Source organism: Triticum urartu, chromosome 1A, assembly GCF_056163025.1.
Source record: "Triticum urartu cultivar PI428250 chromosome 1A, HENAU_Tu73, whole genome shotgun sequence".
NCBI classification, from domain to species: Eukaryota; Viridiplantae; Streptophyta; class Magnoliopsida; order Poales; family Poaceae; genus Triticum; species Triticum urartu.
The window spans coordinates 224,954,943-224,979,795 of NC_141873.1; the positions used below are offsets into that span (position 1 = coordinate 224,954,943).

The 24,853-nt window shown below is 48.4% G+C and overlaps 1 protein-coding gene across 2 annotated transcripts; it reads right to left on the reverse strand.

Moving 5' to 3' along the window:
- Nucleotides 1–1,239: 1,239 nt before the first annotated feature.
- On the reverse strand, nucleotides 1,240–6,312 carry LOC125551162 (junctophilin-like protein). 2 transcript variants are annotated; one of them, XM_048714329.2, is made up of 7 exons: nucleotides 5,961–6,312; nucleotides 5,803–5,834; nucleotides 3,402–3,499; nucleotides 2,861–2,943; nucleotides 2,041–2,118; nucleotides 1,841–1,936; nucleotides 1,240–1,697 (listed from the first exon to the last, which is right to left on the reverse strand). In XM_048714329.2, the coding sequence occupies exons 1-7, from the start codon at nucleotides 6,054–6,056 to the stop codon at nucleotides 1,455–1,457; spliced, it is 726 nt and encodes a 241-aa protein (XP_048570286.1). In that variant the 5' UTR covers nucleotides 6,057–6,312; the 3' UTR covers nucleotides 1,240–1,454. The 2 variants fall into 2 exon arrangements, with proteins under 2 accessions (XP_048570286.1, XP_048570281.1); XM_048714324.2 differs by having other exon boundaries at nucleotides 1,240–1,715; nucleotides 5,961–6,306.
- Nucleotides 6,313–24,853: the final 18,541 nt, after the last annotated feature.

Here is a 24,853-nt window from a genome sequence, read left to right on the forward strand (position 1 = left end):
AAAGCGGTCTTAGTATGGTCATTGGACAGAAACGAAGTACACAAAGTTGCAATGGCTAACTTTTAACTAAATAAATCCCAATAAAAAAGCTACTAGATAGATCTACTTATATAGGAGCAAGGGGTGGCGGCTAAGGAGATGGGAGGACATCCCAAGGCAGGCTAAAACAAATCCTAGGTCGTACAAGGCTCATGGGCCCAAGTGTAGGTGATGCAACACCTTTGGACTTATAGTTTGACTCAGATTCTGCTGCAGCATCAGATTGTTTCGTCAATATCTCAACGCTCCGGACGATTTTGAAGGTGAATCCAATTGGGTTGGAAAGAGTACAAAATCTATTTTTAAAAAAATCATCCAATTCGGAGTCTGTATGGAAGAGTTCTTCGCATTTTGAGTCAAGTATGTATGTGCATTCAATCTAGAACATGAGATACTTGGACTCTATTTTCTCTTGACACAAAAATGATGTGAGAGAATTTTTTGAACAATACCTAAACTTCTCTTTTCCCTTATCTTCATATGTGGATTGTACAAATATCACATACACCTACAATTAGACATAGCACAAAAGTCTGTAAAATATTTTTATACTGAATGATATAAATAAATTATTTCATAATTTGCATTAAAAATCACCTTACAAATATACATGTATGCAATATTTTTGGTCGTATTCAAGGTAGGTCCTCATCAAAATCAATCTAAAGCCCAAAACACACCCTTAAAACTGAGAAAAATGAAAAAAAAACGGATGCCGCCATGGAAAGATGAGGAAGAGCAAGAAAGAACTCACATGCGCAAGCGTTTTCTCCATGGACTGGGACTTGTCCACCAGATCTCCTCTTCTACAGGAGCCACCTCCACCTTGCCTTGAACAGGGATTGAAAGAGGGGGGGCAGTGAGGAAGAGAAGAAGGTCAGGGAAGAAGAAAGAAAGAGAGGAAAGCTCACCTACCCGAGCAGGGGGCAGGGGCGGAGGCGGCCATACCCGTTGGGGAAGAGCGGTGCCACTGTTGCTGAGGTGCACGCGCGTGGGGAAGACGCAATCTCGCTCCCTCCTTTTTCTTTTGCTGCTGCCCGTGTTGCCTGTCGCTCGCTGCTTTCTCTTTCTTTCCTGCCCGCGTTGCCTGTCGCTCTGCACTGTTCATACCAACGTGAGGCAACGGTTGTGCCTAACAACCCCTTCAACCTTTATATGTTCGATAAGACGACCGTATTAGCAGCATATTTACTCCATTACTAATAATGAAGTGACTGCATTCGCAGTTAAACTATAGGTGTTTTACAACTTACAGCTCTCAAGAATAACATGTTCTATTGTTGCACAACATATACATCCAAAAAGGATCGACATTCCATTACACTTTCAACCTTCCAGTTCCAACCAAGCCATCGTTTTATACCAAGACAACCATGCCAAATTCTTTCAAGTATATATAACTACGGATCCCAGCATCATGTCTCAAACCCAGCACCTGTCCATCCTGATCCAGAGCTTCCCCTTCCCTTGGGGAGGACCATCACACCGCCTCTCCCTCTTCCTCCCGAGTTTGATGATCTCTGCTTCCTTTCCGCCTCAGCGGGTCTTTGTTGCTGTGATCCGCTGGTGGCGGGCTTGTGGACATTGCTTGCAGGGGCAATTGCATTCGCTAGATTTTGTGAAGTGGGTTGCTGAGGTACCGAATTTGTGGCAGCCTGCTGTACAATGTTGATACCCTGATAATTATAAACAAACACGAGAATGTACAACTCAACTGAGACGAGAAACAAGAATGTGCATGCAAACATCAGCAAGAAATAACTAACTAGTAGCTATCAGGAAAGAACATGTCTCGACTTACAGAAACATCGACAGAAGCCCTGATGGGATTTAGACATTCTAAACGCTTCTTTAACTCTTCTAACCTCGAATATTGTGAAGCCGCACTCTCTTGAACCTAATTGAAACAAATAACCAAGATATTCTCAACTGAACCGAAGATGTAATAGGAAAAAGATCATTAGGTGTACGAATAAGGACTAGAGAAAAGGAAACACATACCAACCGATTCAGATCATCACATAGCCTCTGCTTAGCCTCCTCTTCCTCTTTAACAACTTGTGCAGCAGCTTCCCAGGCCTAAACTAGCAAAAGTTACTTTACAGATCAACAATATAAAGCAAACAGCTAAACCATACAGTATTATGTAACTGGAGAAAAAATGATTAATTATAAGCATTTCCGTAGAGAAAATAAACACTTGTTTCAGACTATAACAGAAGAAAAAAATCATTATAGGAGTTCACTAAACACCCACTTCCTGGATCCTCCCTGTTTCACTCTCTTTGGCCATTAACACTGAGATACCGGACCAGAAGAGATTCCCCTCCGCCACATTACTTCAACAAGCATAAGTTTAACTTCTTTGTAACTTCTCATATATTAAAACTCAATGTACAAGAATGCACTTGATCTCCAATATTACATTTATTTAATAGCATTCTAATTTAAGTTATAATCCTAATAGACACATAATAGTTGCAGTTTCAGAGGAAAAATATGAATTCAGTTTATTTAGTTTATCTACAATAGCAATTTATTCTCCATGCATCTTATATATTGTCTCATGAACTCAATTTTCGCATGTGACATTTGCTGAAAGATGCAACCAACAGTATTAGGGTTTGCCCTACAGGTGATAGTCATACTCTTAACAGTATTATGTTTTCTTGCAAAACAAGTCGCACCTTCCATTTCATCCACAACACAGGTAGCTAGTAACTTAACATAAAACAGATGGAAATATTTTGGAAGGGAGCAAAACAATTGTATAAGATAATGACAAGTCACTGTATTATAATCAGGAGTGAAGAAGTCCAACCTTTTTTGCCTCGTCCTCTTTCACCTTAGCCAAACGTATTCTCTCAGTTGACATCTCAATCTTTTTCCTCAAATGCTCGAGTGCTGGAACCGGGAAAAATAAGAGTATAATCAGTTTAGCCAAGTGAAAGTAGTGTATGTGCTAAACCATGTGTATGCCTCAAAAGAACTATTCCCTTTTAAAACATTCTACAATGTAGTGCGTATACAGTTTAGCCAAGTGAAAGTAGTGTATGTGCTAAACCATGTGTATGCCTCAAAAGAACTATTCCCTTTTAAAACATTCTACAATGTAGTGCGTATAGATTCTTTTCAAAAATCAAGCTTAATAAAGTTTGACTAAGTATATAGAGAAATTTATCGATATCTATAACACCAAATAAATACAATAAGAAACTATGCCTTATGATGAATATAATGATATGTATTTGGTATTGTATATCTCGATTTTTTTCTCTATAAAATTGGTAAATGTTTATGAAGTTTTACTTCTGAAAAATATATACACACTATATTATGGAACGGAGGGAGTATTAGTTTACCTGCTTTCTTTGGTCCAGCTGTCAGTTTAACTTCTAGAGTCAGATTCTCTAGCTCCTTCTCAACATCCCGAATTTTGGAATAATTTTCCTGAATATATCTGCAGAAAAGTATAATGATTCAAATATATCTATATTAAAAGAGAAGAGGAAAGAACTAAAATCACAGACACACCACCACAACTGGCTTGATATGCAAAAATCAGTGTGATTTATGATAGATAGCTAAATATAGATCGGAAACTTAGTGTGCGGCGCGAGCAGCCAACCATCTGATTCCCTTTGACATGCGTGAACTGTTGGGCGGGAGTCGGGTGTGCTAGCCTTTTTCTGCTATGGTGCACTACAGGAAAAGTGGTAGAAGCACTACAGGCCTTGCGTGGTATGAGTATAAGAGATTGCTAGGCGATGCTAATAAAATTTTGAACAATGCCAGAAATCTGATAGGCCAGCACATGGCTTTGTAATTGCCTAGTTACTGTAGCTAAAATAGGTAGATGGTAATGAACAACCAAATAAACACAACAGCTTTTTGTGCTTTGGCCCTCTACTCCGGGAGTCAATGCATATACATACTACACAAATCGGAGAACCCGGCAACTGATAGTAAACAACCTGGTAGCTGTTCTTAAACAAGTTGATAGCTGCATCGGATAACCTGGTAATTGCTTTTGAGGAAACTGTCAACTACAGTATAGCAGAAAACCTAGCAAGGGTGTCTAAGCAACCTGGTAGTTGATTTTGAAAAAACTAGCAACTCTATCAGACCAACTTGGCAACTGTATAAGAACCTGGTAAGTAAATTGAAAAGCCAGTACTTGCTTTAAAAGAACTTGGCAACAGTATTAGAAATCTCGGCAACTGTAATAGAAAACATGGCAACTGTATCAGATCAGCCTGGCGCCTCTATTAGACCAACCTGGCAACTGTACAAGAACAACGTGGTAGCTAAACTGGAGGGCTCGGTATTTGCTTTAGAAAAACTTGCAGCTGTATTAGAAAAGCTGGCAACTATATCAAATTAACCTGGCAACTGTATCGGACCAACCTAGCAACTCTATAAGAATAACCAAGTAGCTAGTATGTTTCTCGCTCATATAAACATAAGTGATCATTGAACAGCACGACACATAATGGTTGCAAGTAGATAAGCATACGAAAAATTTCAATAACATGGAATACTATTGTGAACAGTGAAGACTACTCTAGTAGTAGTGCACTCTATCAAACTAACAAGTACTGCTACTTGACTAGTACTTCACAGTTTACGTAACTAGCTGCGAACTACAAATGCAGCGAAACTGAGAGCATATCTGTACAGATTAAGAAAAAGAACCTAAAGTGAATAAAGTTTAATCTCGAGTGAATAAGGTAGCACTGCGGAACAGAACTCAGTCTACTGAATTCATGCACCAGCCAGTTCATCCAAAAGTCTGGAGAAGGGTGGGCAATATATTTCAACACTCCCCTTACGTAGAGGCTACTCGAGGCCTTAAACGTGGGATCAATCTAGTCAGCAACTATCTTTAATTAATAGCATACTGTCCAGGTTTTGAAAGTACCATTTGAAAAGCATGCACCAACCAGTTCATCTAAAAAGTCTGAACAGATGGAGAAGATTGGGCAATATATTTCAGCCCTCATCCGGATTAATGTAAAGATAAAACATCACCAGAAATATCAGTTCAAACTTGCATTACTCTTGATAAAAGTAGAAATATTGCTGTACTTCACAATAAAGTAGTTAAAGAGCATGAAGGACCCTCACTATTTGTCAATGAAGTGAGATCATTCTTATATGGAAAACTGTGAAGTAGTTTGTACGCACTCCGTTTCTAAATATAAGGCTTTTTGGAGTGTATATAGACATATTTTAGAGTGTAGATTCATTCATTTTGCTCCGTATGTAGTCCGTGTTGAATATCTAAAAGGGCTTATATTTAGGAAAGGAAGGAGTACTAGTCAGGCTACTTAAACCTATCCCTACATCGAAAACACATTTTAGTGGCAGCTAATAAACGCAAGGGATGTACTCAGGAGCAGTAAATTTATTTGCCATGCTTCAGCGGACAGTGAAGTGTTGTTCACAAACATGAACACCCGCACAATCTAGTATCACCTTCCTGCAGTTCATAATGAATGATTTGATATGGTCTGTCTCTCACTAGCATGACAAATCACACATGGGTAACATGATTGGCGAAGGTGCATAGTTGTCTTGCGGAATCCGATTCAGTTCCTACAGCCGCATGCTCACACATACGATACATATATGAAATCCTACCTCTATGTTCGAAAAGTACATACTGGAAAATTTGTAGATTCACGTAAAAAACGAATGCAGACCAAAGAATAATACAGAACAAACAAGATATTGCAAGAGGTGAAGAGGGAGGTGGCTCACTTCTTCAGTTGCAGCTGCTCCTCCGCAATGACCTTCATCAAAGTTCAAACGCACAACCCAGTCACGAAACCAGGTGGAAACGGGGCATTAAATGTAGTACGTACTAACGAAAACAAGAACGCGTTAGGGAAGAGAAGGAAGATTTTAAAGCCGCGGACCTTCTCAGTGTAGGCCAGGACGGGGGAGTCTCGGGCGAGGCCGTCGGGGCCGATCTCCGGCTCCAGCGACGGCGGAGGTGGCGGCGGCGCAGCCATTTCGCCGGAAGCCGGATCCCCTCTCCTTCAATCTTTGGCTGTTGTTGCCTTCTGCTGGATCTTTCTTCTGCCGCGTTATTGCTGTGTAGCATCGATTAATGGGGAGTTGCCGAATAGCTGAAGACCCGGATCTGAAATAAGATAGCCGTGTCTTGCAAGTGGCTCGTGCATCAAAATACTCGTACGCACAGCGCGGTCCGCACACTTCTTGCCAATCCAACTTCCTGCATCAGGCCAACTCCACCGCACGATCCTATTCTATCCGTGTCCGTTTATTTGAGGTAAAACGGATAAATGAAGCGACCCAGCGCGCGGAAGTAAACGGACTTTTATCTGTTTTGTATTCGCTTTCGACCCATCCGCGACCCAAGTTTGCGTCGCTTTTGAGGTGAAACGGACACCACACGGACGCGCGGGCTGTTTGCGCGTGTCCTCCCGTGGCCCGCCCGTCGGTGGCACATGGCGGGCCTTTTTCTATCCGCCTCTCCCTCCCTCCGGCCGCACCACCCTCCACTCTTCCCCACTCTTCCCCTCGCTGCCGCCGCCGCTGCCATTGCAGCTGTGCAGTTCGGACGCGCGCTCGCCCAGCCCCTTTCCCTCGGCGCCGCCGAGCTACCCAACCACAGCCACCTGGTTTGCGCACCCGCCGGCCAGATTTAGGGCGGATCCGGTCGGTCTTGAGCTCGCCCGACCGTGGAAGGCCGGGCCGCGCCATGGACTGGCCGGGCACCTCGCTGGAAGGCCCCGACAGGGCCGCAAGGCCACATGCAGGCAGTGGCTCCTCCTTTAGCCGCTCAGATCTGCACCGTCGGTGGTCCGCCGGCAGATACACAAATGTCGGTCGGCCAGGCTCGGTGCTTGCCCAAAAGCTCGTCGGCGCATCGTTGCCACTTATTAAGTGCGACCACTGCCCAAGGATGGTCGTGCGCCACGTGTCTACAACGCCGAAACATCCCGGATGGGTGTTCATCAAGTGCTTAAACGATGGGGTATGTGCTCTTTTTAGCTTCGGTTTGTGCTCTAGATTTGACTAGTTGTGCTAACTTCAAATTTTATGTGTAGCATGGATGCAAGTTTTGGTATTGGGAAAAAGAGTACATCGATATATTGATAGAGCGAAATTTAGTACATGTTCGTGCACTTTTAGCTAGTATAGAGGCTGTAAATGAGACAAGTGCACTTGTTGCTAGATTAGAGGCTAGACACGACACTAGGTGTGAGGAAGCAACATCTACTTCTAGCTTGAAGAAGAAATGAGGATGCCAGATCGAGCCTCCTCCACAGATCAACAATGAGTGCATCGAGAAGGCCCTAACCCAGCTTAAGGAAGAAGTTATGAAAGTTGGGTATCTTCTAAAATGTATTCTTGTGGTTCTTGTTTTTTTGTCTTGCTTTACTAGTCAAAATGTGATGATGTATTTTTTCATGTACCAAAAATGAATAATGAAAAAAAGTTAAGTATTTGCCGGGATGGGTCGGGATGCGGCCGCGCGCTGGGCGCACGGTCGGACGTCCGTTTGGGGTCGCGCGGTGGAGTTGGCCTCAAACATCTTTCGACCGGTCCGGACGTCCACCCTAGACCAAGCCAAAACGATCCAAAAACCGAGGTAGAACCCACATATTTGGACATCTTAACCACTTAGAGCATCTCTAGCAGACCCCGCATCCCGCCGACCCGTAAAATGCGTTTGCAGTTCGTGAAAAAATGGCATTGCGGGCTGGCGCGGACTGTCGCAGAGGCAGACCCCGCAAAACGGATCCGTATAAAAGGATACTCGCACTCTCCCGCCCGCTCGAGCATGGCGGCCTCGCGGTGCGCGACCTCCACCACACGGGCATCGCATTACGCGCCCGTTGGCTATGGCTGCAAGCTACGGATCCGGACCGCCCCTGGAGCCATCTTCAACTCCCATGCGACGACGAAACAAGCCACTTCTTTCGCGCATCCACCACCTGGATCATCGAGGATGGACACACATGCCGCTTCTGGATTGACCATTGGATCGATGGGGCTTCGGTCGCTGAGATTGCCCCCGCTCTCGTAGCACTTGTGTCGCGTCGGCGGCGGCGCCAACGCCTCGTCGCCGAGGCCCTGCAGAACTCGCTCTGGATCGAGGACATCCACGGTGCCATGGGCGTTGCCGCTGCGATCGAGTACGTCGAGTTGTGGCGACGGATTCAAAGCATTCAACTTTCGGTCGAACCGGATAGAATCTCATGGAAGTGGACTAACAATGGGATCTACATGGTAAGCTCCGCGTACAAGGCCCTGTTCCATGGATCTACCACCAGCCCCTTCTGGCGCCTCATCTGGCGCTCGTGGGCACCTGACGGAGCCAAGTTCTTTCTCTGGCTAGCCTCGATGGATCGCTGTTGGACGGCCGAACGCCGCGCTCGCCATGGATTGGCGCACGACCCCCTCTGCAGGCTCTGCTGCCAAGAGCTTGAGTCCCTGGATCACCTACTCGCCCGGTGTGTCTTCTCCCGGATAACTTGGCACGAAATCCTCTCATGATGCCGACTACCAATCCCGACGCCGTGCTCCACCGATGCCTTCTTCGACTGGTGGTGCAAGACCAACAATGCTGACACGGCTTCATTTCGCAAGGGGATGAACTCGCTCATCGTGCTCACTGCCTGGTCCATTTGGAAGCACTGGAACGCCGCTGTCTTAGACAATGGCCGGCCTTCAAACGATGACCTTGCTCGCACAATCAAAGACGAGGCCTGCCTGTGGGCACATGCTGGAGCAACCAAGTTAGCATCCATCATCCCTGTAACCTAATATCTAATGTAACGAGGCTGAGCACCCTCTCCCCTCCTGCTCACGCTGCACTCTTCGGGTCGCCGGCGCACGATCCCTAGAGTTGCACCCTGTACTCTCTCCCCCTATCAATGAAACGATACGCAACAATGCGTATTCACCCAAAAAAGGATACTTGTGGAATATATTTTTTACGGGTCGGCTTTGCGGGGTTTGCTCTTGCGCTGCTGTCGCCGGTCCACAAATATCAATACCACACGTCCACACCACAAAAATACAACAACATCCACACTACAAAATAATTATTTAGAAAAAATATCAATACCAACACAATACAACAATCATCCACATTACAAATAATTATTCAAATCACCAAAGCAAACTAAATAATGCAATATAAAACTTGTCCCGAATACAAATAACACATGAATTAAATACAAATGAATAGAAAAATGAGTTTGTTACTGTCCAGCCTTTTGCTAATGGTGCTCAATGAGATCCTCCTGAAGCTGAAAGTGGGTGTTTGCATTTTCAATCTCCTTGTATGTCTGAAGAAAAGCTCTAATGCGGTTAGGTCTCTAGCTGGTTTAACATGGCTACCCACATTGTCGTAGAAGAACTCCAAGTTCATGCCTCTCCTATCTTCGAGAATCATATTGTGAAGGATAACACAGCATGTCATGATGTTTTTCAAGGTCCGCTTGTCCCAAAAACGAGCAGGACCACAAACAATGGCAAACCTAGATTGCAAAACCCCAAATGCTCTTTCAATGTCTTTTTGGGCTGCCTCTTGCACCCTTGCGAATTCACATTGTTTTCTAGTTTTGGGTTCTTTGATACTCTTGACAAATGTGCACCAAGGAGGGTATATAACATCTACAAGATAGTGCCCTTTTTGTGTATTCATGCCCATTGATAGTGTAGTTGCAAGCAGGAGTATCATCGCTAGCAAGCCTAGCAAACAAATGAGACCGTTGCAACACATTGATATCATTGAGAGTGTCCGTCATACCAAAAAAGCTATGCCAAATCCATAAATCCTCGGATGCTACGACCTCTAGCACAATTGTTGCATCACGAGACTTGCCACAATACATTCCATGCCATGCCTTCGGGCAATTTTTCCAAGTCCAATGCAATGCTACCTAGCATGCCAGGCCAACCTCTCCTCTTATTAGATGCCATCAATTTTTTTGTCATCCTCGTTGGGTGAACGAAGATATTCAGGACCAAAGACACGAATGATCACTTTGGCAAACCTACGCACTGACTCAATTGTGGTATCTTCACCAATGCGAAGGTACTCATCAGCATAGTCAGCCAGAACTCCATATGTGTCGGATTTCGGGTTTCGGCAAAACCCTTAAGGTTCGAACTCCGGGGTGCACACAAAGATCTCTCCCTGTCCCTAGCTCACTCACTCACCACGATCTCAAAGCTCAGCTCATCGAACTTGAAGAACAAGGGACACAAGAGTTTATACTGGTTCGGGCCACCGATGTGGTGTAATACCCTACTCCAGTGTGGTGTGGTGGATTGCCTTGCAGGCTGAGGATGAACAAGTACAAGGGAAGAACAGCCTCCTGCGGAGAGGTGTTCTTAAGCTCGGTGAGCTGGTGCGTATGAGGGTGGAATGGATCCGATCCCAGCTCCCCCCCTATGGTGGAGGCTAGTCCTATTTATAGAGGCCCTGGTCCTCTTCCCAAATATTAGGCGGGAAGGGATCCCACAACGGCCAATTCGAAGGGGGACACCTTGTACAAGCTATCCTGACAAAAGGTGGTCTTCGCCTGCCAAAGGCTCTGGTGGTGACGCCGTCGTGGGCTCCGCGATGACCTCCGTCCTGTCGTCCTGCTGGTCTTTGTCTTGTTGCACCGATATGGAAAACTTTGCCTAATGCCTCGGGACTCCTCGCCTGTGCTTGCTCCTTTAGCACCAAAGAGGAAACCAGTACTCTGCGCCCGCTGGCGCCTGCCTAGCCTTGGTCTTCATGGCTTACGTCACGGAAACCTCATGAGGTGCCCCTCGCCTTGATCTCTCCGCTCCTCGCGAGCCAGCCTAGCGAGGCTACCCCTGAGGAGGTCTTGTGTCATCCGCCTCGCGAGGGTCTTGAGTGTTTGCTGGTGAAGATGGGCCATGCCAGGCGGCTAGAGGAGCCGCGCCGTGGGCCGCAGGCAGGCAAGTCTGGGGACCCCCGTTCCTAGAACGCCGACAGTAGCCCCTGGGCCCAAGGCGCGCTCGGACTTGGCTTCGAGGCGAAGCCAAGGGGCAAGTGCGGAGCGTCGCGGGCCCCAACCGCCTACGGCCTTGATTGACGTGTGGCGACTGACGGGACGTGGGCGTCTCCACTTCCCCACGCTGCCTCGGCAACTGCCCAACTTGACGAGTCCTTGGTGCATGCAGAAAAGACATCATTACCTGCGATCATGGGGGTCGTCGGTTGGCCTTCTATGGCCCACTGTTGATGATGGCGTCGGTGGCGTTGACGCTTGTAGATAGGGCTCCTAGAAACCTTCTTATTTTGTTCCCTGCGAGGAATCGAGACGAACCCCATGGGGGCGTGTAAAGGATCTATAGTGCCCTTTGGTTAATATTGTCCTTATTATGAAGATGTACGACTACATGTCCTGCTTCGGCTCAGTCCCCCCTTTCCAACCTCGCGGTGGCTTGGTGCTCTACGCTGACAGGTCCTGGTCCCCAGGCAGGCTGCAGCCGTTGCTGGTATGACAGGTCGCGATGCCGTGGTCAAGGCCAGGAGGTGAGCGGACCGAGGTCCAGTAAGAGCTCCTGAGGCGCGATGCTCAAGAGGTCCCCATTTAGCGCGCAAGCAGCTACCTAAGGATGGGAAAGGAAGGCGGCATCGTCGTAGCAAGGCTCCAAGAGACGGGAATCCTATGCTGCAGCGCTTGGCTGACCCGAGTGCGAAACTTATCTTAGCGGTCCAGAGTCGATTCCTTGTGTTGTGCCAGGATCGTGCGTCAACGGCCATAGTGTAGCCGCGTTAGGTCCGTGCGAGCTTTCCTTTCTTTACCACGCTCTTCTGTGTGCTCTACATCCTCGGGTCCCGGCCCTCAAGCGAGCTCAATCGCCGGTGGTATGCCAGGTCGCGATGTCGTGGTCAAGGCCAGGGGGTGAGGGCTGGAGAGCCAGTAAGGGCTCCTGAGGCGCGATGCTCAGGTGCCCCCCCTTTAACGCGCAAGCGAATTGCATGGGAAAAGAAGGAGCCCACGGTACCGCCCGCTGTCATCCTCGGGAGGTTCCTGCAGGTTAGTCGGAGAGAGAGCATAGCCCATGGTCGCGTTGTTACCCAGCTGCTGATTGCTCCACAAGAAGACGAAGGCACTGAGGATCTGATGAGGTGATGTGTGCAGAGTAGGCCGCAAGCCAGAGCTTGATCTCTTAGATTTATCAGCGTTGTAGGGATGAACCCGAGCACAAGCACCGTGCTAGTATGTGGAGTTTTCGCCACGGGGTAAATAGGAGATTGGCCAGCAACGTGAGATGCCGCGAGATGTAATCAAACAAGCGATAGTCGTAAGAGAACCACGCGAGGAGATATGCTAGTTCAGATAGATGTAAACACGATACATGCCACTAGGACGGACCCGAGCGGCCTGGGGATGATGCAACCCGAGGGACGCCCCCAGCAGAGTAAGCTAAAGATGCAGAAAGATGCATGCCACAGGGGAAAGCCCGTGCGACCTGGGAATGATGTAGCCCGAGGGGCGCTCCCAACTGGGTAACCAAAAAATGTCACCTGGTACCGTTGTCGAAGGAGTGTTGAAGTAGCTGATGATGTGCACTGAAGGAGTTGCTCCTCACGAGCCACTAGGGCCCTGAGCCTCACGAGGCTCTAGGGGCTCGGGTGGTTCCTTGAGGACCGCCGCCATTTCCGCCAGGACTGCGTGGTGCCTGGCTTCCTGAGCCGCCAAGATGCTCCGTAGATGCCGTTGGTAGGTGACAGCCGTGTTCGGCAAGCCAAATGGCATGCGAACATAGCTGTGAGGTGGTCCCTCACACTGGCCAACGCGCGAAGGCCAGAAGCGCTCCTAAGACGCGGCCCAATTGAGCCATGGAATGTCGACACAGACGCGCAGCCCGCCATCCTTGCCAGGATGGGGAGCTGCGTCGGGTGGTGGGCGGCGGTCGCCGCGTATGGTCCTTGCTTCCTGAAGCCCCTAGATTGCCTGGGTGATGAACTCCTGAGCACCTGGCGCTCCTCGCCTTGTGCCCTCTTGAGGGAAACATGCAGCGAAGCACGCCTTCACGTGGTGCCCGAGCGCCTCCCTCGTGATGTTGGCTAGGTCTGAGGCCCTCCAGAAGAGAGCCCCCGAGCCTTGCCCGAGGAGGGCACCGGGCGCGCCTTCCTATGCAAGGGAGGGAGGCGCCCCAGCTGCGGGCGCGGATCCTGAGGTGGTGCCGCTGGGGACGCCGCTCTCCCGAGGCCCTGGGTGGAGCAGCTGCTTCTTCTTCTTGGGGATGGCCTCAGGAGGGTACGGGGTGCCTGCGTTGTCCGGGTCTTCGATCGCAGCGGCTTGGAAGGCGCGCTCAAGGGAGCACACCGCATCTCTTTCTTCGCAGGGGACCGTGATGATGCCTCCACTCCCCGGCATCTTGAGGACGTTGTAGCCGTGGTGGGTCACCGCCATAAACTTGGCCAATGCTGGACACCCAATGATGGCGTTGTATGGCAGACGAATGTGGGTGGCGTCGAAGTCGATAAGCTCGGTGTGGTAGTTGTCGCGCTGGTCGAAGGTGACAGGGAGGCGGATCTTCCCTATCGGGGTGGTGGAGCCGTCGGTTACTCCTAAGAAAGGCTTGGTAGGCTGTAGCTAATCATAGGGCACTTGAAGGCTGTCGAACGTCCCGACGGACAGGACATTGAGCCCCGCGCCGCCGTCGATGAGGGTCTTGGTGACTTGGACGTTGCTGATGACGGGTGAATAGAGCATCAGGAGGACGCCGACGGTTGCCACGCACTTGAGCTGGTCCGCCGAGCTGAAGGTGATGGCGTACTTGGACCACCTGAGCGGACGCGTGGCCTCGAGCCTGGGGAGGGCCGCGTTCACCTCATGAGCAAACTGCTTGAAGGTGCGCTGGGAAGCTGGGGCCTGAGCACCGCCCAAGATGTAGGCGATAGCGCGCGACTCCTAGAAGCCCCCAGCCCCCTCGTCCTGATGGTGGTCGTCGTTCCTTCTTGGTGGTGGCGGCAGCGGAGGGAGGCCAGGATTTCCCTGAGGACGGTCCTCGCGAGCCTGGTCCCTCCAGGCGCCCTCACGAGGCTGCTCCTGCCAGTGGTCCTCACGAGGCCGGTCGCGCCACTCCTGGCGGGGGCCGCGGTCGTCCCAGTGTCCTCCACTTCGTTCTCCTCCTCGGCCGTTGCCCCGGTCGTTGCGCTCGGGGCGTCGACTGAAGCGTCCATCTCGGATGGCCCAGAGCTCTTGACAATTGTTGGTGTTGTGGTTGTGTACATTGTGGAAGGCGCAGAACGGACGGCTTCTCTTGAACAACTCAGGGTGGTCCCGGCCGTGCTTCGTGTCGGGCTCCGTTGCGAGCACGACTGCTCCCTTGTGCTTCACGTCCTTGTCCTTGGCTTTCTTCTCTTCTAGGTCGACAGCAGGGAGCTCGAGGAGGGAGATGCGCTGAGGGAGTCCTGGATTAGGGGGTCTCCGGACAGCCGGACTATATCCTTTGGCCGGACTGTTGGACTATGAAGATACAAGATTGAAGACTTCGTCTCGTGTCCGGATAGGACTCTACTTGGCGTGGAAGGCAAGCTAGGCAATACGGATATGTATATCTCCTCCTTTGTAACCGACCTTGTGTAACCCTAGCCCCCTCTGGTGTCTATATAAATCGGAGGGTTTTAGTCCGTAGGACAACAGACAATCATACCATGGGCCAGCTTCTAGGGTTTAGCCTCTCCGATCTCATGGTAGATCAACTCTTGTAATACTCATATCATCAAGAATAAATCAAGCAGGACGTAGGGTTTTACCTCCATCAAGAGAGCCCGAACCTGGGTAAAACATCGTGTCCCCTGCCTCCTGTTACCATCTGCCTTAGACGCACAGTTCGGGACCCCCTACCCGAGATCCGCCGGTTTTGACACCGACATTGGTGTTTTCATTGAGAGTTCCTTTGTGTCATCGTCGTTAGGCTTGATGGCTCCTACTATCATCGATAGAGATGCAGTCCAGGGTGAGACTTTTCTCCCCGGACAGATCTTTGTGTTCGGCGGCTTCGCACTGTGGGCCAACTCGCTTGGCCATCTGGAGCAGATCGAAAGTTACACCCCTGGCCACCAGGTCAGGTTTGGAAGCTTAAATTACACGGCCGATATCCGCGGAGACTTGATCTTCGACGGATTCGAGCCCCTACCTTGTGCACCACGCGGTCGCGATGAGTACGATTTAGCTCTAGCATCGGACCGTATTCGGGAGATCGTACCGGCAGCCGCTCCGAGCCTCAATTTGGAGCCAGTTGCACCATCCATGGACGGGTGGATAGACCCCGTCACGGAGGCCGTATCCTCAGCGGCGATCGAGCCGAATATCGACCTTACCCTTCACGAGAGTCATGTTGCCAAATTGCCGGACCCTTCTCCGGCCACGGACTCCGAACCGCCTGCGCCCGTTCCTATCGAATCCGATTGGGCGCCGATCATGGAGTTTACCTCCGCGGATATTTTTCAGCACTCGCCCTTCGACGACATACTGAACTCATTAAGGTCTCTCCTTGTCAGGAGGATCCTGGCCGAACTATGTCCGGCAGGATTGGGATGCGGATGACGAAGAAATTCGCCGCCCACCCACCACCCACTTAGTAGCCACTGTCGACGACTTAACCGACATGCTTGACTTCGACTCCGAAGACATCAACGGTATGGACGACGATGCGGGAGACGAAGAGGAACCACTGCCCACAGGGCACTGGACAGCCACCTCATCATACGATATATACATGGTGGACACACCCAAAGAAGGCAAAGTCGACGAGACAACGGAGGATGACCCCTCCAAGAAGCAACCCAAGCGCCGGCGTCAGCGGTGCCGCTCTAAGTCCCGCCAAGGCAAAAGCAGTGATACCGGCACAGGAGATAATAGCACTCCGGACAGTGCCGAAGACGACAACAATCCCCTCCAGCAAGATTTAGGGCAGGAGGATGGAGAAGCCAGCCCTCCAGAGAGAGCGGCAGATGGAGAGGCGGAGGATGATAATTACATGCCTCCCTCCGAAGACGAGGCAAGCCTCGACGATGACGAATTCGTCGTGCCTGAGGATCCTGTCGAACAAGAGCGCTTCAAGCGCCGGCTTATAGCCACAACAAATAGCCCTAAGAAAAAGCAAAAACAGCTTCAAGCTGATCAAGATTTGCTAGCCGACAGATGGACCGAAGTCCTTGCGGCCGAGGAATATAAACTCGAACGTCCCTCCAAGAGTTACCCAAAGCGTAGGTTGCTACCCCGACTGGAGGAGGAAGCATTCAAACCCACATCTCCAGCACATGATGTGGCTGACCGGCCACCTCGTGGTCGTGACAGAGAGGCATTTCAGCCAAAAGCTCAGTCTGCACTCCAACGCCACTCACATAAAAACATCAAGGCATGGGGAAATACGCCAGACCTGTGAGACGTATTGGAGGACAAAGAAAAACATGCAAGATCGATCCACGGATCACGAGGGCGCGCCACTATGCGAGACGATAATCGTCACGCCGGATATAGTAAAAGTAAGCCCGGCCGGGCCAAACACAGCAGGCAAGACTCATTCGAGCTACGTCGCGACATAGCCCAGTATAGAGGCGCCGCACACCCCCTATGCTTCACAGACGAAGTAATGGATCATCAAATCCCAGAGGGTTTCAAACCCGTAAATATAGAATCATACGACGGCACAATAGATCCTGCGGTATGGATCGAGGATTTCCTCCTGCATATCCACATGGCCCGCGGTGATGATCTACACGCCATTAAATACCTCCCACTCAAGCTCAAAGGACCAGCTCGACATTGGCTCAATAGCTTGCCAGCAGAGTCCATTGGCTGTTGGGAGGACCTGGAAGCCGCATTCCTCGACAACTTCCAGGGCACTTACGTGCGACCACCAGATGTCGATGACTTGAGCCACATAATTCAGCTGCCAGAGGAATCGGCCAGGCAATTCTGGACTTGGTTCCTAACAAAGAAAAATCAGATCGTCGACTGTCCGGATGCAGAGGCCCTAGCAGCTTTTAAGCACAACATCCGCGACGAGTGGCTCGCCCGGCACCTTGGTCAGGAAAAGCCGAAATCTATGGCAGCCCTCACGACACTCATGACCCGCTTTTGTGCGGGAGAAGACAGCTGGCTGGCTCGCAGCAATAACATATCAAAGAACCATGGTACTTCGGATACCAAGGATGGCAATGGCAGGTCACGTCGCAACAAACATAAGCGCCGCATTAACAACGACAATACCGAGGATACGGTAGTCAATGCCGGATTCAAAGGCTCTAAACCGGGTCAGCGGAAAAAGCCATTCAAAAGAAGCACTCCGGGCCCGTCCAGTTTGGATCGTATACTCGATCGCTCGTGTGAAATACACGGCACCCCGACAAGCCAGCCAACCACACCAATAGGGATTGTTGGGTGTTCAAGCAGGCCGGTAAATTAAATGCCGAAAACAAAGATAAGGGGTCACATAGCGATGACGAGGAGGAGCCCCGGTAGCCGAACACCGGAGGACAGAAGAGGTTCCCCCCCACAAGTGCGGACGGTGAACATGATATACGCAACCCACATCCCCAAGAGGGAGCGGAAGCGTGCGCTCAGGGACGTATATGCGTTGGAGCCAATCGCCCCAAAGTTCAACCCATGGTCCTCCTGTCCGATCACCTTCGATCGCAGGGACCACCCCACTAGTATCCGTCATGGCGGATTTGCCGCACTGGTCCTAGACCCAATCATTGATGGATTTCACCTCACTCGAGTCCTAATGGACGGCGGCAGCAGCCTGAACCTACTTTATTAGTACACAGTGCGCAAAATGGGTATAAACCCCTCAAGGATCAGACCCACAAAAACTACCTTTAAAGGTGTCATACCAGGTGTAGAGGCCCATTGCACAGGCTCAGTCACACTGGAAGTGGTCTTCGGATCCGCGGATAACTTCCGAAGCGAAGAGTTAATCTTCGACATAGTCCCGTTCCGCAGTGGCTACCATGCACTGCTCGGGCGAACCGCATTCGCGAGATTCAATGCGGTACCGCATTATGCATATCTCAAGCTCAAGATGTCAGGACCTCGGGGGGTCATAACAGTCAATGGAAACATAGAGCGCTCTCTCCGCACGGAGGAGCACACTGCGGCCCTCGCAGCAGAAGCGCAAAGCAGCCTCTTAAGGCAATCCACTAGTTCGGCGATTAAGGACCCGGACACCTTCAAGCGCGCCCGGAGTAATCGGCAACTGGACCGCCTGGCATGTTCCGACCTCGCATAGCAATGTGGCCCCCACCCCGGTCCCAGCCAAACGGCGAAATCCGTGCCACGCGTACATAATTACGCATTAAAAATACCATGGGCACAGGTGGGGAGGGGGGCACGACTACGGCACGCCCCAAGACGCGGCTTCAACCGCACTAGGGGCTTCCCGCTTTGTTATTTTTCTCTTTCAGGACTTTAATCTCTGGAAACCCTATCCGGCAGCATGATTGCCGAACACATGATGCAGCAACCAAGGAGGCAGAAAGCTACGTCACACCACGGAACTCCCAGGTGGATTACGATAACGAGTGAAATATTTGCTTTAATACTATTCCTCAGCTTGCCCTTGGAAGGGACATGTCAAACAGTCCTACTTTTTGCTTATCGCACTACTTGTATCATTCTGCTTTAATGCACCTTTTTGAATAAACAATGCATAGCATTAAGACTATTATTGCATTCTTCCTTTATATATATATAGTAGCACTATTCTAATCCCAGGATTAGAATAACTATTTGGATCATGATCACCCCTATATAGGGCCCGATGGAAAGTTCCAAAAAAAACCCACCCCACCTCTTGCTCCCCCCAATGCCCCACCTCCCGCACCTCCTGCCCCCAACGGCGACGCGCCCGCCGCCCCATCCCCAACCGGCGGCACCGCCGCCACCAACCCCCCAGCCAGAGATGAGACCGCCGCCCCGACGCCCACCGGAGACGCCGCATGCCCCAACCGGAGACGCCGCCGCCCCAAGATCCCACCGCCGCCACCACCTGCGCTCATCGCCAGCGTTGTGGTCCCAGCTTTCCCCGCCGCCGCCACGCCCAGCCTCCCACGCGCTCGCCTCCTGCCTCTGCGCATCGCCACCCTACCTCCCGTGCGCCGCAGCCTGCCTCCGCGCACCGCCGTCCCCCATCCGGCCATCCCACACGCTAACTGGGTGGTGCCTGGGTTGAGGCATCAGTCGAAGCAATGACGGGAGGAGGTTGGGCATGAGGGAGGGGACGGTGCCTTGGGCTGACAGGACGCGGCGGCGACTGCTTCATAGAGGAGCCCGAGCACTTGCTCGATGTCGTGCTTGTGCCTGAGGCGCCGGATGAATCTTAGTAGTTGAACTTCACACGCACTGCATCTGCGGCTCACCTCCTCCACGAGCGGCAGCTGCCTCCCCATCCGTTTTCCACAACTATTTTTTGTATTTGTGGGTGTTTGCATCTACTGGTTCTCGGGAGCTCGCCTCAGAAAACTTGTTTTGCTGTTGCTGCTATTTGCCGATGCTGTTGCCGGCATGAAAGGTCAGGGACACGATGGAAAATTTTCCTTTGGTTCCCCCGCGGCAGTAGAGACAAAAACAGAAACTACTTCTCCTGCTCGCCTTCGTCAGTGGCTGATTCTTCTGCTGAAGTTCAGGTGGGCAACACATCTTCATACAGTTCAGACTAAGAAAGTACGGAAGTTCATTTAGTGGACACAACATCAAATCACTTTGGAGAGTACGTTGTTGAGCACTTCTCCAGCTAGATTTGTTGTTTATGCTCCTTAAAGCAGATGATTCCTCGTTGCTCAACTATCGAAACTCTATACTACATTTTTTTGTAACTTCAGTTTTTTTCAGGCAATTTTTTGTAACTTCGGTGTCGTGAGAGGATGGACAGATTCTGAAGAAGTACATCAGTTCATCCAGTGAACACAACATCAACGAACTTTGAATAAAAACAGAAGTTAGGTGTGCTAGAGTAATCACAGAGTTAAAAATAATAAGCAAAAAAGAGTTAAAAAAACCTAGTGAACACTCCTGACATATAGGGGACTAGTATCGAAGTTCATAGGCGACTACCAAAAAACAGTGTACTGCTAGTCACTATCCCCAGCTGCGAGACCTTCTCACCACAAAACAGAGCACACAAAGACTCGAGCTGCTAGTCGCCATTCTGCTTCTTGAGAAATCCATAGGAACCATATGCTATGGCCTGGCTTCTACTGAAATTGATGTGCACCATGTTCCTGCACCCTATTACTCGTATTCATTTATTTCATTTCATAGCTTCGATTTGGAACTTGTTACGTTTATTGTGCGGAGACTTCACAAAATATGAACAAAAAAGAAAGTGTGTTATGGACCTTGTAACTCCTTCCCCTTTTTTCTGTTCATGAATGTTCTTCAGATGATTTGATGGAAGGAAGTTCATGTAAACCACCGAGTTTACATACAGCTAAAAGAAGTATGTATGTTTTAAAGTAATCTCGAAGTTCAAGGATTATTGTCTGCGAGAGCTCAATCATTGGATTTTGGGAAGAATTCATCTTATGATAAAAAATCCAATGATAAAAAAAATTCATTCATCAAAAGAATTGCACAAAACAATTTTTGGGAGGTTTGAAAAGTTATATTTTGAAAATGTGCACAAAGGAGTGAAGAAAAAAGATGGGCTCCACAAAAATAATGACGAAGTTTAAATAAAAAAGACGAAGAAGTTGAATGCTTGTTAGAAACCCAAAGGTCATTAAAAAAGCATCTCAAACAATTTTTATAAAAAATATTTTCTCTATTAAAATAAACCTAGAAGTTCAAATTTAAAAACGGAGCAGCTCAATGTCTATCCGAAAGTAGGATTTTTTCATTACTAAAAAGAAAATAAAACCAGGAAGTCCAAATTAAAAAGATGGAGAAGTTCGATGATTATAGAAAACTCAGAATTTCCTCGTTATTAAAGAATGGAAACAAGAAGTTCAAAAACTAAAAAACAAGAAGTTCAACTTTTAAGCGCTTCAAAATTTCATAAACATATTAAGAGATAAAACCAAGAAGTCCAAATTAAAAAGATAGAAAAGTTCGATGATTGTAGAAAACTCAGAATTTCATCGTTATCAAAAAAGGAAACAAGAAGTTCAACTATTAAAAAATAGAGCGCTTCAAAATTTCATATAAAAAATTAAGAAATAAAACCAGGAAGTCCATATTAAAAAGATGGAGAAGTTCTATGATTATAGAAAACTCAAAATTTCCTCATTATTAAAGAATGAAAACAAAGAAGTTCAAAATTAAAATAACAAGAAGTTCAATTTTTAAAAATAGAGCGCTTCAAAAATTCATAAAAAAGATTAAGAAAAAAACAAGGAAGTCCATATTAAAAAGATGGAGAAGTTCTATGATTATAGAAAACTCAGATTTTCCTCGTTATTAAAGATTGGAAACAAGAAGTTCAAAAATAAAAAACAAGAAGTTCAAATTTTTAAAAATAGAGCGCTTCAAAATTTTATAAAAAGGATTAAGAAATTCAGATAAATATTTATAAAAAACTCAGATATTTTCACGTAACCGAGAGAAGTTCGATTGATAACTGCCAGAAGTTCACGTACTACACGGTGTGCATTTTGTATTAAAAAAAGAATGAAAAAGCAAAGACTAAAAGTTTTGTTGTTATAAGTGCAACTCCTCGGTCAGAGAAAGTTAAAAAAATTATTGTGAGAGGGGTTTGTACAAAAGAAGTATCATTTGTGTAACACTGATGATGTATGAGAAAATTACAAATGAAAATACGTCACAGAAGTTCAACTGAAAACAGCAGGAAGTTCAATTACTACAGTGGATGAATTTTAGATGAAAAACTTTTAAAATCGTCACGAGTATGAAAAAACGATCAACACAGAAAAGTTGCATGTTTACAACAGCTTTTCAACGGTATGTCATTTGCTCAATTCCGGTGAGTGGATGGAGAACTACGAGCAGTGGATGGAGAGCTACGAGAAAAAAAATCACGTGAAAAACAGAGTGAAGTTCAGGTACATTCGTCGAGAAGTTCAGGTTCTTCACACGGTGCATTTTCGAAGAATCTGTTTTGCGATAAAGGCAGAACGAATGATCTCGCCGTTTTTGAAATTGCTTGAAAACGGCTAGGAATCAGAGAAAACCATCAACATGAAAAAGTTTCGCATTTTCTTTAGCTTTTCAGCGGTATATTATTTGCCCCATTCCGATAAAGTTTGTAAAACTTACGGCGAAAATACGTTTTTAGCCATTTTCCAAACTGACATTAAACCGTAATGAATTAGGAGAAACAATATATATAGAAAAGTTTCGCATTTGTTCAAGCTTTCCAACGCCATATCATTTGCTGCATTTGGACGCACGGTTAAAAAATTAGCTCGAAAATACGAACTCGGTAGGACTTGGACCATTTTCTAAATTACTCTTAAACCATTCAAAATTAGAGAAAAACTTTCAAGATGAAAAAGTAGCGCATTTTCATAAGCTTTCCAACGCCATATCATATGCCTCCATTGGATTAGCCGTTTAGAAATGACATCGAAAAAACGAACTCAGCTGTTCGGTTTACAAAATTTTATGTTTTTTCAAATTACTCTTTAACCATAGGGAATTAGAGAAAACTTTCAACATGTGGAAGGAGCGGTTTTGCAGCAGCTTTCCAACGCCATATTATATGCCTCATTCCGATAAACGGTTTAGAAATGCGATCGAAAATACGATTCACGTTTTTTGTGCGAAGAAAAAACGGTTTTCAAAACTGCTCTTAAACCGCTTATATTTTGCCAAAAATTTAAGTTGGGTCATGATATTGGGGTCCATAGCTTTCCAACGGTATATCGCAAGCCCCATTTGGGCAATTTTGGCAGAAGTTCAAACTAGTTCACAGGGAAGTTGAACGTACTACTAGCGGGGCAGGTCAGGTTGTGATCAGAATATTATTCTGATCCTGTGATCAGAATAGTGTTTATATATATGTTCATTCATGACACCTAGCACCCGTACACTCTGGTACGGCCAATACGCTAGGGGATTAAGCATACCCCATAATACGGCGTGAGAAGTCCGAACACTTTCGACAGTGCGGCACCCCGAACTTATAGCATTATATGCATCAGCTCCGAATCATGTCTTGGGTCAATAGTTGGGTTTGCCCGGCTCCCATGTTTTGGTACCTTACGTTCCGCTATATCGGCTAAGGTAGCACTGGGAGAACTACTGCGATTGTGCCCCGGTTCTGCTGGGCTAAGCACCTCAGTAGAGAAAGCTAAAACTGACTGTCATGATAAGGCGAGAGACTGGTCGCTGTTCGAGAGGTTTCAAGTCCCTAAAGACTTATGCCGCTTAGAGTGAGGAGTCGGCCCTGTCCGGCTTAAGGCGTGTATTGCGCCCCGAATTCGACCTTCCAAATACTAGGGGCTTCGCCGAAATTTAAAATTATAGAATTCTATGGCTAAGTGAGAGTGATAACGCATTATAGTCCGATTGCCTTGTTCGTTGTGCTGAGCACCTCCCTCGAAGGACCCAAAAATGGGAACAAGAGTGCTCAGGTTTATCCCGAACACCCCAGCACTCGTGGCGTGGGGGCAGAAGCCGACGACTAGCCATCTCTCAGATTTGATAAACAGCCGAACAAAAGGTAATATTTTAAATTCAGACAAGCGTTGCATAACACATATGAACACGTTTTCATAATACAGGATTACACGAGCAAGTTTATTCAAATATTACATCTTTCGCACACTCGTCCGCTACAAGACGGGCACCCTTCAGGACACCCTCATAGTACATATCGGGGTGGCGATGCTCCTTGCCCTGCGGCGGCCCCTCCTTCACCAGCTTCACGGCGTCCATCTTAGCCCAGTGCACCTTTGCATGGGCGAAAACCCGGCGTGCACCTTCGATGCAGACGGACCGCTTGATGACTTCCAGCCGTGGGCAGGCATCCACAAGCCGCCTCACCAGGCCGAAGTAGCTGTTGGGAAGGGCATCGCCAGGCCACATCCGGACTATAAAGCCCTTCATGGCCTGTTCGGCCGCCTTGTGCAGCTCGACCAGTTGCTTCAGCTGGTCGCTCAAAGGCATCGGGTGTTCGGTCCCAGTATACAGAGACCAGAACAGCCTCTCCGTTGAGCTTCCCTCCTCGGCCTGGTAAAACTGTGCGGCATCCGACACGCTGCGGGGCAAATCTGCGAATGCTCCTGAAGAGCTCCGGACTCGGGTAAGTAACAAGTAATTTACTTTCACATGCTTGCTTTGCATATTGAATGCCTTACCCGCCGCTATCTTCTTCATCGCATCAATCTCCTGGAGGGCCTTTTGGGCCTCAGCCTTGGCATTCTTTGCGCTCTCGAGGGCCGCGGCAAGCTCGGACTCTCGCATCTTCAAGTCAAGATCCAACGCCTCGTGCTTCGTCACGAGAGCGTGGAGCTCTTGCTGCACCTCGCCCACCCGTGCCTCCTGCCTTTCCCGCTCGATGCGCTCCTTGGCCGCTTTATTTTCGGCCTCGGATAGCGCTTGCTTCAGGGTCGCCACCTCGGTCGTGGCCCCTGGTAAATTTACGATGATCCTGTCATTTTGCAATCGCATTCTTTTTATATATATATATCCATGAACTAGGTACTACTTACCTTTGTTCTCCTCGAGCTGCCTCTTGGCAAGGCCGAGCTCTTTCTTGGACCCTTCGAGGTCCTGCTTCAGTGCGGCGACCTCCGCAGTCAGTGCGGCAGAGGCCAGCAGCGAAGCCTGCATACACATATAGACATACTTATATTAGACTCCTGCGATGTTGTTTGATCCTC

Excerpts from the sequence above, each read along its gene's own strand:
- LOC125551162 (XM_048714324.2), bottom strand. The coding sequence starts at position 6,056 with ATGGCTGCGCCGCCGCCACCTCCGCCGTCGCTGGAGCCGGAGATCGGC. Across the intron at positions 3,500-5,802 it reads GAGCAGCTGCAACTGAAGAA|ATATATTCAGGAAAATTATT; the intron begins GTGAGCCACCTC and ends ACTTTTCTGCAG. Across the intron at positions 1,937-2,040 it reads GTGATGATCTGAATCGGTTG|GTTCAAGAGAGTGCGGCTTC; the intron begins GTATGTGTTTCC and ends TGTTTCAATTAG.